The sequence below is a fragment of the Dromaius novaehollandiae genome, chromosome 3, assembly GCF_036370855.1.
Source record: "Dromaius novaehollandiae isolate bDroNov1 chromosome 3, bDroNov1.hap1, whole genome shotgun sequence".
In the NCBI taxonomy this organism is placed as follows: domain Eukaryota; kingdom Metazoa; phylum Chordata; class Aves; order Casuariiformes; family Dromaiidae; genus Dromaius; species Dromaius novaehollandiae.
In genome coordinates this window covers 32,990,201-33,002,559 of record NC_088100.1, presented here as the reverse complement: position 1 = coordinate 33,002,559, position 12,359 = coordinate 32,990,201, and the positions used below count along the sequence as shown (strand labels likewise).

The 12,359-nt window shown below is 44.6% G+C and overlaps 1 protein-coding gene across 6 annotated transcripts in view; it reads right to left on the bottom strand.

Moving 5' to 3' along the window:
- Positions 1-1,730, bottom strand: part of FAM135A (family with sequence similarity 135 member A) — a 97,458-nt gene extending 95,728 nt beyond the window's left edge. For 3 of the 6 annotated variants that reach the window (XM_064508640.1, XM_064508641.1, XM_064508645.1), the window contains exon 1: positions 1,310-1,730. In XM_064508640.1, coding sequence (XP_064364710.1) covers positions 1,310-1,433 — 124 coding nt within the window. In that variant the 5' untranslated portion in view covers positions 1,434-1,730. The remainder of the gene's footprint in view (positions 1-1,309) is intronic. The other 3 variants (XM_064508643.1, XM_064508642.1, XM_064508644.1) reach the window with 1 other exon arrangement.
- Positions 1,731-12,359: the final 10,629 nt, after the last annotated feature.

The window sequence follows — 12,359 nt, the reverse complement described above, 5'->3', positions numbered from 1 at the left end:
CAAACCAAGAACTCTTTCATCCCAAAACAGCCATAACGTTCCAGCAAAATAAAGCTTTACTGAAGCAGGTTTGGACCGTGGCAGTCATCCCTTGGCCTAAAGCTGGGGCCAGGCAGTTTTTCTTCACCATCAAAATATTAAGAAAAAGAAATTTCCATGGAAGAGACTGTAACACATTCCCTCCCAGAGTAACAAGGATCACATCAATAACATTCCCTACTTCTTATCAGCACAGCAAACGGAAAAGCAATGTGGATTTTTGCTCAGACTTTGCCCATGTGTAACACAACATCAAGCTCGTAGACTCACTTCCTTAAAAAACAAAGCACAAACCAGTAAAACAAAAAAAAAAGATATTTATGGCCCATCATCTGGTAAAAGGTAAGATTTCAGATAGAAGTTTGCTTGCCTTTTAACCAGAGAAATTCACTGCAAGAATGAGAAAGCAGAAGTGAGCTTATACCTATTTCTAATATAAAAGGGATTGTAAATCAGTAAAAGTAGATTTTTTAAATTTGTCACACTATGCAATCTCTCCTTGAGATGACACGTTTGTAACACGTAACCATGGAATAGAGTTTTCAAATAAGTTCTACTGAATTTTTTGTTTAAAACAAGCCAAGGAAAAAGCAAACCGTAACCCGGTGGAGGGCCTTTATGCCAGCCACCGCACTTTTTAATAAGGACCCTCTCCACGGCGGTACTTACTGACCACGCAAAACCTGCCGCGAGCGCCCCGACGCCGTGACGGACTCGCCCTCAGCGGAGCGCGCTGCTCCCACCGCCGCCCGCGGCCAGCGCAGCCCCGCCGAGCCGCGCGCAGGGCAGCGCCGGCGCCGCGCAACGAGCCGCGCTCCGCGCACGGAGCGCCGCTGCGCGCCCCACGAAACGCCCGGCTGGCAACTTTCTGCCTCACCCGGAGAAATTATATTTCAGCCGCCCGCCCCCCCCAAAAAAGCAGCTTTTCAGGCCCTGGGAGACCCCCGCACCGCGGCTCCGCTCGGCCCCTCCGCTGCGGGGTCGCCGTGGAAATTATTTTTCTGACCTATTTTCAGCGCTGCCTCCGGGCCGATAAACAATGAACCGCAGCCGCGCAACCCCCGGGGAAGGGCAAGAGAGGAGAAAAAACAAAGCAAAACAAACTTCCCGGCCGCCCGGGGCAGCCCGGCGCCTCCCGCGGGGTCGGGCGGGGACCGCCGCCACCCGGCGCGGCCGAGCCCCGCGGCGGCCTCCGGGGCGCCCAGCCGGGCCCGCGGCCCCCGGGGCGGCGGGACGAGCGGCAGCGCTCCCGCCGCCGCCCCGCACCCACCTGGGACGCAGCGCAGCGGCCGCCGGTGGCCGCGCACGGCCCTGCTGCGCGCCGCGCCGCGCCGCTCCGCTCGCCCCCGCGCAGGCCAGGCCGCGGCAGCACCGCGATGGCGTAGCGCAGGCATCCGCCGCCGCCGCCTGCTGCCGCTGCCGCCGCCGCCGCCGGGGCGGCCCGCGTGGGCGGGAGGGGCGCGGGGAGCCGCGGCCGCGCCGCTTCCTGCCGCCGCGGCGAGGGGCGGCGGTGCCGCAGCGCCCGCACACGCGCACGCTCAGGCCGCGGCCGCCGCAGCCCGCGGCCGCCGCATGCTCGGCCCCGCGCCGCGTCCCTGCGCCGCCGCCGCCGTCTCCGGCTCGCAGCAGTCGGCCGAGCCCGCGCGGCTGCTGCGGCGGCTGCTGGGAGCCGCGGCGCCGGCCGTGCCCGCCGCCCGGGCGCGGGCTCCCCCTGCTGCCCCGCCGGAGCCCGGGTGGCTGCCTTTGCCCGAGCCCTTCTTTAGGCGGAGGCCTCGCTTCTGGCGTGGGAAGCTCCGGTACCGCGGCACCACGCGAGTAAACCGGCCACAGAGGCAATAACAAAACCCGCTGTGTTAATAAATGAGGGGAGAGGCCAGGCACGCTGCTCTCATTAGCAAGTGCAACACGCGGCCTGGAAATTAGTTGGTGCGGTGAACTGCTGAAAACTAAATACCGGGGTGGCTAAAAAAAACCCCTCACCTTCTTCCCTTTCTGTCTGCTTCCCTGAAAAAATACTTGCCCTCTCGCCTTAGAGGTAGTTCTTCAGGATCCAACGTGGGCTTTCCTTCTGGGAGCCAAACCTGAACCTGCAGCTGCTTCGGCGGAGGCCCGTTAGGAGAGCTACAAAGCAGGCCATGGGTGGCGGGTTTGCTCCTGGTCTAATGAGTCTCTCAACCATGCAGTCTTGGTCCAGTTGAGCGGCCACCAATCTTAAATTTGAGCTGTTAGTCATCTGGATACAATTCTTTTGTATGCAATATGGTCACCAACTGTTTTTGTATCCAAAAAAGCCTGCGAAAAAGTCATGTTTTCTAAGGCCATAGTGTGCTGCAAACAAAAAACCTAGGAACAGCAAAGCAGGAAGCCTGAGTAATTCTGGGCTGAGAAGAAGGATGATCATCATGGAGTACCAAAACCGGCTTAGTGAGGAATCATCGTGAGTTCCTGGCACCCGCTCATTTCTGCTAGCGCTGATTAAAATCATTCTGATTACTGCAGACAGAAACTTGCTTTGCAGGCCAGACTCATGGTGATCTGGGAATTTAATTTTCATAAAATAAATAAATCTTAGTTCATGGGAAATAAGCGATCTAAATGAAACTTGCATCTGGTTTATCAGGGTCATGGGAGTGTCTCAAGGCTTTTTACAAAGGCAGGTGCAAAGGCATCAGTATTGATCCTCGAACCTGAAAGTGCGTGGCTGCCATCAGACCTGTCTGCCCTCCGTTGTTTCGGGATAGGCATGAGGAACTGCCTCATGTTCCTGCAGAGTCAGTTCTGGCACATGAAAAAAGTACTAGAGCAGTTTAGGCTTGGCTGGTGAAAGTATCTCCCTCGCTTAAACACAATGCACCCCAAACTTCTTCATTTCACAAATACAGCATTGGTGCATTAAGAGACCTCAGCACCAGGCAGTGCCTGTGGCTGTCCAGAGCCAGATCTTGCTGAAGATGTTCTGCCTTCCAAATAATCCAAGGTCAGGCTGATGCTCTGCATTGGCTTTATATATTTGCACAGATAGAAAATTGTCTGGCCTATTTTTTTTTTAATTATTTTGACTCTCCTGAACCTTGCCTGGACCTCCGCTGTTACGAAAACGTATCTAGCAGGCTTCTTTCCTAGTCAATTGATGAAGCATCTCTTGGCAACAGCCTTTTCCCCTGACACAAGCAGAAAACTGGCAGCCTGTTCCTATAAATGGCAGAGCTCCAGCCCGCATCATAGAAACCTAATTCACTGCTCCTTGACCAAAACCTGCTTGGGAAGATCTATCTCATCAGCCCAACCGCCAGCCCCATTCTTTTCTATATGGCAGTGACTGTTATGGGATGGGGTCCACTGACCTTCTCTCATGGCTTTCAAATACCTCCCTGCTTGCTCATGTGGGGCAGGATGGCCTGGCAACCCTTTTGAATTAAGACAGCCTTCTGGAATGACCTCTGCCCTCACCTCCAGGACGTTTTTAAAGTAGTGGGGCTGTGCGTAAAAACAGCTGCAGAATGGATGCCCCACTCAAGACTGGATGCACAGTGAGTATTACAATTTATAAAATGCGTTATTCTGGAAGGAAATCTTGTTCAGAGTTACAGATTATTCTTATTAATAATTAAGGTAGAGAGGCCTAGAAATAGTTCATTACTTAGGTACGATGCAAGGGACCCGAAAAGCCTACTTCTACTGCAATTCTGATTCTGCCAAAGCTGCCTTTTCCAGGGTGAATTGAATTAAATTAAATCCTAAGCTCACAGCATTTCCTTAAGGGAATGGTTCCCTGATTCATGGGTACGGCTGCAGGACTCTGTGCAGCACTAACACAGGTCTGTGTCCTCAAACTGATATTTGTGTTCTCCTCCTGCACCTTGACCAAACTTGTTCGTGTACGTGATGCAGTGCGTGACCAGGGTAGGACACTGAAAAGCCGTGCAACCACTCCAGCAACGGAAGTGAGAAGTGAGACTAATTAACGCACATGCAATACAACTGAAACAACTGCATCACTTCCAGGTCCAAAGCAGGTCTGACCAGTGACAACCCGGGGATCTCGCCGCAATGCTGTGGTGTGCAGTACAGCACAGTATGCAACATATGGTAGTGAGGCAGAATGGAGCTGCGCAGGTCTGTAAAATTGGAAGTTTGATCTCGATTTCTGGAAGAAGAGAAGCCAAGGGATATTCTCATGAATTCTGGCCAGGACGCTTGGTAACAATGTGGGCAAAAGACAAGTGGTTGGTGTATCAGGAACCATTAAAGAAAAGTCTGGAGTCGATAAACTAAGAGAAAAGGGTTGGACTAAGAAATCTATATGGGTGGGCAAAAAAGGTTGAAAGGACTAAGAAAGGTTGAATCTTAAAATAATTACAGAAGAAGAGAAAGTGGACATGGAATAGGATGACAAACGCTGCCGGATTCAATATTATAGTCTGTATTTCACGACCGATAGTTCACGTGTTGCTTACTCCACCGAGAATTTAAACTTGAAGAAGTATGACTGGAAGAACGAATCCTGTCAGAGAAGCAGCTGTCGATTGTGCTTCTTTGCTGTCAAAATATGGAAAAATGCTGAACGAACTTTCAACTGATTGCTCAATGAAAATAAAATTCTAGACAACTGCCAGATTTGGCCGTGTGCCCCAAATGAATATCCAGATATAGGATGCACAGCACTAAGCATGTTCATTTTTGGATAACAGATTTGAAACATCCTCTGCAATAGCTTTAATCGTAAGAAAACATAGAAACTAATTACATCCTGAGAACACTGTGATAACTCTGTGTGGAAAACAGTGAATGAAAAAATACTTCTATGCATGGCAAAGAATTTCAAAGTTCTCCTTAGAACATAGAATTATACAATCATAAATAAACTAATATGCTACTAAAATAGAAAGTGTTACAATTGGGATGTCATTTTTTACTTTAAAGAATTTGGTTAATACAATGTAAAAGTAGCTTTCAAAATGTATTGCATAAATAGATGCATCATTTATTTACAGGATTCGCAGAAGATTATTTAAAAAATACTTTTTAACAATTGTGATTGTTTCCTCACGTGACAAATATTGAGAGGTTTTTGGTCATTTTGGGATTGCAAGTACAAAAGGGTAAAGAATCACATACAGAGCACAAACTAGTAATATAAAAATACGGCTACAGGATTTAAAGGGTCAACCTTCACATGTCAGCACAGACTCTCAAAGTGCTGCTCAGAAAGTGAAGTTGGTGCTGTAGCTAGGAGTCAGCTCCAGCTTGTATGCTAGTAGGTTGATGTAAAAGTAAAAATAAAGGAACTGGCTTTTGTAACAAGGTATGCTAACAATAATATAGGGAACCCGGCAAGCCACTGGTCTCGTCAGTGGTTTCAGGGGAAGCAACAGGAATTTAGGTTTAAATACACAGACTTTAAAAAAGGGACCTTCAAGAAGTGTCAAAAAAGGTGGCTAGGTACAGGATTAAATGGTCCAACACAAATTAGGAGTTGGAGATAGGCAAGTAAAGATGAGAACAGAATTAATGCAAGGGGATAAATTAATAAGAAAGCAAAGTTGTTGAGGTAGAAGGAAATGATCCAAAGGTGGAAGTACATTCAAAAGCAAAAAAGGGAAGGAGATACTGACAGAGCAACGGAAGTAAGTGAACCACTAGGAGACAGCAAAGTGAGAATCACAGAAAAAATAAGATTTTAAATATGGTGTATTAATTATCCTTCAAAAACAACAGAAACAAAGATATGGAAAGGATATAATCCATAGGATGTAAGAATAAAATATCCATAGTCAGTTGGAAATGCTAGAGAAGACAGATTCTACAGAAAAAATGCACTTGTTTTTGTTTTTAATTACAAATCTAGTATTTCAAGAAAAATACGCAAGAGTCAAAGTATCCGTTAGGAGGGCATAGCACATGTCCTGTGGATGTTCATCGATGAGGGAAAGTGACGTGCAGAAATAACACTGAGGCTCTCCGCAGGCGCTCGCAGTGGCCCTGGGGCCGTGGGATCTCCCCGCCGAGGCAGTGGCCCCAGGCGCCCAGCCCTGCTAAGCCGCGCTCAGCTGCGTTTCAGGTGACATCTGCATTGGAGCCTACTGACTTGGCTGCTGGGAGCACGTGCCATGGCCTAACAGGTCTCACCTCAGTACCAGCTATTTCCTCATGTTCAAATCACATTTTGCTTTGTCTTAACTTAACCTTAGCATTAACCATTCCCCTTCTTTTACAGCATGCTGTGAGATCACAGATACTCATGTTCCTATCAGAAATCACCATTTATGATGTTGGTGATTGCACGAGTTGAGGACTCCCAGCCCTTCTCAGAAGATAACTTCACCCAGTAACTGATTTTCTCTGAATTCTTTGTAATTTTCTCTCATATTCGTATGCAACAAAACACAGTATTCATGGTTTAACCGCCCCGGTGCCAGCTGGAGAGAGAGCACCGTGTGTTCGGATGTGTCAGTGTACACAATTCAACCCCCACCCCACAACTTTTTAATTTACTTTTCTGCAACATTGAATGAGAGGCTCATGAGCAATTTTCTATCCATTATCATCTCCAAGATATTTTGGAGAATTCTTTCTCTGGATATTATCTCTTGCATTTATATGAGCTCAGCGTTAGGTTATTTCTTCCTGTCATATCTCTCATCTCTCCGGATCCTTCCTATTCTTCCTTTGCACTGGCTGTTGTTCTTAACTTAGCTATCATTTATGAATTTAATTAATGTATTGTTTGCTTTTGCTTCTGAAATGCAAATGAAATTGTTAATTGAGACTAAAACTGAAAACAGCAGTTATAGTATTCAACTAGACGCCTTTCCCGAGCTTTCCGTGTTGCCATTTATCATTGCCTTTTGTGTGTGGTATGTCTCCTAGATTTCAGTCCATCTGTAGTACAAGCTTTACCATTACTCTTTTTTAAAGAAGAGTATATATCTCTAAGAGCTGGGGAGTTCAGCATAAATCCGTATGGATTTATTCTGCAGCGTGTGATTGATGGCTGAAAAGGGCTCCCAGCTCGCTCATAATCAGCTTGGAAAGAGGAGAGAGAGGTGTGGAGTAACAAGCATGAAGAAAAGAGAAGGAGCAAACCCTTCGCGGCTCAACCTTGCTTCTCATGGTGCTTTGTTCTGGGTCTGTCAAGGGCTTAAGCAGTAGTGTATGCCCGGAGGCCAGAGCTTAAGAAGTCTGGGCCATGTACTGATTTGTTACTGGACTGGGAAAAAAGCCCTCGAGGGTTGTTATTGCAGTCACTGAGATTGAACTTGAAGGAAAGCATAGGCCTCAGCTAAATAATTACCTTCCTGAAAATTCAGCTCTGTTAGTGTAATTATTTGAAGAGCTGAAGGTAGCCCCGTGTGTACCTTTTTGATGTGTAACTTTTTCAGACTCTTCCCACAGCGAAGTTTCTAAAGTATAGGAGTAAAAAGATAATCCATAGATAATCTCAAATCTACAAGATTTGAAGTTTTGATCTCAAAATGAAGTAATACAGGTTTTTATATTCAAACAGCTGTGGATTATTTTTCATTTAAATTGTCTTATACCTAGACAGAAGACAAACTGAGGGTCTTTCACCCTTTTTTTGCAAAGTTAACATCAAGTTGAAAACGTCAACTGTTAAAAAAAGGTATCCTTACAGAATTTAAAGCATATTGCACAGTTTCAGCATTATCTGATCACATACCATTTACATTTAACACTGCTGCACTTACGTTTTGGTTTAAAATTTCAGGTCTTCAGAGATAAATTATCTGTATTAAATAGGAATCTCTGAAATGCTGGGGTTTTAAGATCCCAATAAATGCAACAATTTGAAAGGTATGAGAAACAAAATACTAAATTCACAAGTAAAAAATACAATACTGAAACAACTAAGTAAAAAGATTCACTTTTTTTTTCTACTATCATGCGTGAATTTTAACAGATTGGTGGGAAAAAATAGCTTTTGCAATAAAATATTGTCTTTTCAGGGTTACTGAGAGTAAGGAAAAATTATTCTGAGGGTCTCTGGCCTTTGCATATTTTGGAAGGTCATTACAAGATCAAAGGGAAGTTGCATCTGAGGGCAGATACTGTTTCATTATTACTACAGACCACCTATTTCCAAATTTCCCTAGCTGTTGAAGTTTTCTCATCTCCACTGTGACTCTGAAAGTCCTTTAGATTTCAATTGCCCTAGAGACAAGTGCATAAAAGGTTTGGGAAAAGCAGATGATTCTGCGTCAGGGTGGGCCAGCTTGTCTCTTCAATAGAAGAATATTCATTTTTCTCTTCAGCTGCCTCAGGTATGAGCTAGTTCAAGCATCTGCTGACATGGAAAGGCTAGGTAAGACTCATTTTGTAAAGAAGAGCAAGAACATCACAATTTCTAGTCACAGCCTAAAGTCATACAAATAGTGTTACTCACAAAAAAAATTGTTTTGCAGGTAATTGCTCAAGTTTGTGCTAGTACGGTGCTTCAGGCAGTTCTGACACAAAATTAACTTTGCAGCTACCAATCAAATGGAGAAATTCAGGTCCCTGTCCTATTGCTTCTTAAGTATCTGCAAATGATTTTTATTGGCTTCAGTAAGAGCCATACTGTTGAAATTTAAAAAAAGAATGAATATCCTCTTTCTGTGTTTTAAAGGAACTCAGAAGACTTTTGGTTTTTTTTCAAGATACAATTTTAGCCACTTTCTCTCCTTCTCTCTCTTTTCAAGAGTTTCTTTTCAAGTTTTCTTATAACTACTGCTTTACCATGCCTTCTACAAAATAATTTTGATAATTTTGATTATTTTATTATAAATCTCACATTATCTGGGATTTTAAATGCCACATCTCCCAGAAGCATGAATATAAACAGTAGTAGTCTTTGGTAATACCATTTCTCAGTAAACCAAGTATCTCTAGCTCTTATGTAAAAATAGGCCAGAAATTATGAACCCCAAAGCTGAGAAGGTGACGAAATACGTTAAACTAGTTCATGAATTCCATTTTTAACTCATCTTTTGAATGATGGAGGCAGTATTATAGCGATAATAACTTACATTTTGCAGGTAAGCAAAAGAATTCCAGGCAAGATTATGGCTCTTACTATGCTGAAACAAGACAGAAAGAGTAATTTGCTTTCTGCCTCTCTGTGGCTGCCCAGACAGTGGATCTCAGCATCTCTTTATTCCTCCATCCGAGCAGATGGAGCTGGCATGGGCAGTACCTTGGCTCTCCCCATCCTCCTCGCTCTCCAGAATGACAGAGCTAGCGGCGGATGGCTTTACTGCTGGGACGGGCCCGAAGCAGGCTGGTACGGGCCCAAAGCAGGCTGCCATGAGCCCTCAGGGAATGCATAGAAGGAGATACATGAATCAGAAGGGCTTCTGCAAATCACAGCACCTCGTGGTAAGGTGTAGGTTACACACAGCCTGTCACACCCACTGGTTTCTAGCACTGTGTATGCCTTTGCAGACACGGTGCAGTTAGTCTTCTGCATGATACAGTGTGCATTAACGGACCCACATCCCTCTCCCAGTGCTGCACAGCTGCCTCATCACTGTGTGCACAGGCCAGACACCAAACAAGCACAGCCTGCCACTGCTAACTCAAAGTAATTGCTGCTAAAATGAGATCAAAATGAAGCTCCTTCTCATTTGTGTATGCCCATTCTGTGCGCTGGTATCTGATATAGGGACCTAGGAATAAGTCTATGCAACCACTTAGCTGGAGAGTGAGTCCTTCCTACAGCTTTGGACCAAAGGGAGAAAGAAAGCATGTGTTTAATTCCTCCAACTGTGGCATCAAATTTTCCAGTATTAGATCTACACACCAAGGGGCTGATAATGACATCAAGGCAACTGGACATGAGTGCAAGAAGTAAAGGGGCTGTGAAGTATTAGAAGGTTGAATATAAATACACAGATACGTCTATACTATTTCTCGGAGTGTGGTGCGGAGATTTCTGAGCTAGCACTGATAGGACTAATTCGCTGGGGTACAGCACTGAGTTAACATGGAAATATTCCTCTCAATACCCCTGCTAGTAGATATGCCTTAAGAAATTCAGTACTGCCTCAGCAACCTGAACTCGACTACAGTCACTACGGTGCTGTGAGCGAGAAGCCTCATTTAAGAAATTCCACGTTCATAACTGCAATGAGTGAAAATATATATCCCAACTTCTCCTTCCATGCGGTCTCTCCTCTCTTCCTCAAAAAGGCTGATCCGATCCCTCTCAGTTCAAAGGATCTCCTCCTTAATTTGGACAAAGAAGAAGATAAGTGACCTTGGGAGAGAGAAGAAGGGGAAAAATGAACTTTACCATGGGCCTCAACTATTTTTGTCTTTGCAGAAGATATAAGATTTGTGAGTGGATTATAATCCTTGCTATAATGCTTGCTGCTGCTGCAGAAATAGTCAGAGGATGTTTCCCCACTCTACAGGGCAGCTCCACGCTGTTCTTGATACTGTTCCTTGCTTGTGATACTGTTCTACTTACAATGGTGGTGGGCGGGGGGGAAACCTTCCTGCAAACTGGCAGCACACAGTGGATGAATGCAATAGTATCTTTTAAAGGAATGCATTAATGCAAAAATAAAAAGCTTCATGAAACATGAAGCATGATTTACTGTAACAGTCCTTAAAGGCATTTCCATTTTCATATTTGAGATATTAAGACATTATCCCTTAACTGCTGTTCTTATTCAGCCTGCTCCTGAGGATTAATAAAATATAACTCTTGGATCATCAAAAATTCCAATGCATCTCTGGGACTCTTTGATACAGAAAGTGTCTCACTATTACTGAAACTTGAAATCCACTTATCTGGCAACTTACTTCATTTATGACAAGACAAGGTAAGGTTTTGCTTACGTAGGTGGATGGCATCCTTTCTTAAGCAAGATATTTGCTCTGTGCAGGTATCTGAACAGCACAGTATTTTATGAAACTGCAGCACATTGAAAAGGATTTAAAACAGTTATTTTACTGCTCTTTCTGCTGAGATCTAGACTCCACCAATGAACTCATTTATATTTTGGAGATATAATTTACAGGAAAAATCAACTTACCACTTATTTTCCTAGAGAAGACAGTTACATTACACAGTTTCACAATATGCAGAAATTTGCTGGCTCAGAGATTCAGCTAGCACAACAGATTCTTTTTTAGATAAAAGTCACTACTTCTTGGTATTGTGGGTAGGGAGTTACATTACATCTTTGCAAACTTTATTTTCTTCTATTGGGTTCAAATGCAACGGGATCAAATTCCTTCAATATTAGTGACAGTCTTCAAAGAATGAGGTCAAACCAATGGAAAACCTGGATGAAGTGATCACTGAGCTGCATAGGGAGAGGCGCAGGTGACCAAAATGCATGTGCTGTTGGAGCAAAAGCAAGGAAGGACAGCAAGGGTCTAAAAAAAAGCTGGAAGAATTACGTGTGCAACAATCACAAGAAGTATAGTCTCAGAGGCGTACGTTGCAGACTGCTCAGACTCGTTAGCCACAGGAGTGATATGATAAACAGTCTCTACAAGCTCCATGGATTTGTCTTGATGTTTGCATGTCATGCAATCTGTGGAAAGCAATGCCGGGGAAGTCAGCTATGAGTTACGGAAACTCGTACCATCAGCAGCTGCTACTGCTTCCTAGCTCAACTCCAATGACCAGAGGAAATGCATTTTTCTTTGTGACAAAGTCCTATGTAATCTTTGCAGAATTTTTCACTGCATTTGGGCAGCTAGTTCAGTTGCACAGAATGTCTGCAAAAATGCTGAATTTAATGCAAACCAAATGTACTAGTGAACTACAGTCTCATTGACTGACTTCAATATATTGCTGATAAGCCTGGGAATTCAAATACATACAGGTAGTCCTCATTGCCTTTGCTGTGCAAGATGATGAACCTTTGATAGCATTTGGTGGCTGTAAAGCTGATCCTTTGCCTGCAAAGATATTGTGAAGAAGAAGACACGTCCAGTATCCGAACAGGGAAGGAAAGAGCCCTGCTTGCTGTCAGCCAGCCAGACTCGCGTTCCACCACCTCGCCGCACAGGGTCAACATACTGCTGCACTGCCTCTTGGCCTCCTGGCGTGTGTCAGGATACAGCTTCTGCAATCAAGGCAGCAGATGGTTCCTTGGGTCGCCTAAAACCAGAGTTGGCAGGGACATATCATTTATGACGCTGCTAAGAGAGAACAACATATTGGTATGCACATAATAACAGATCTCTGGATAATGAAGGCATCCTGTATCTTGCTAATCCGTTCACATTGAACACTAGTTTCCAAGTTTCTGAATAATGATTTTTCTATTAATATGCTTGCTTGTTTCATATCTGGTGATACA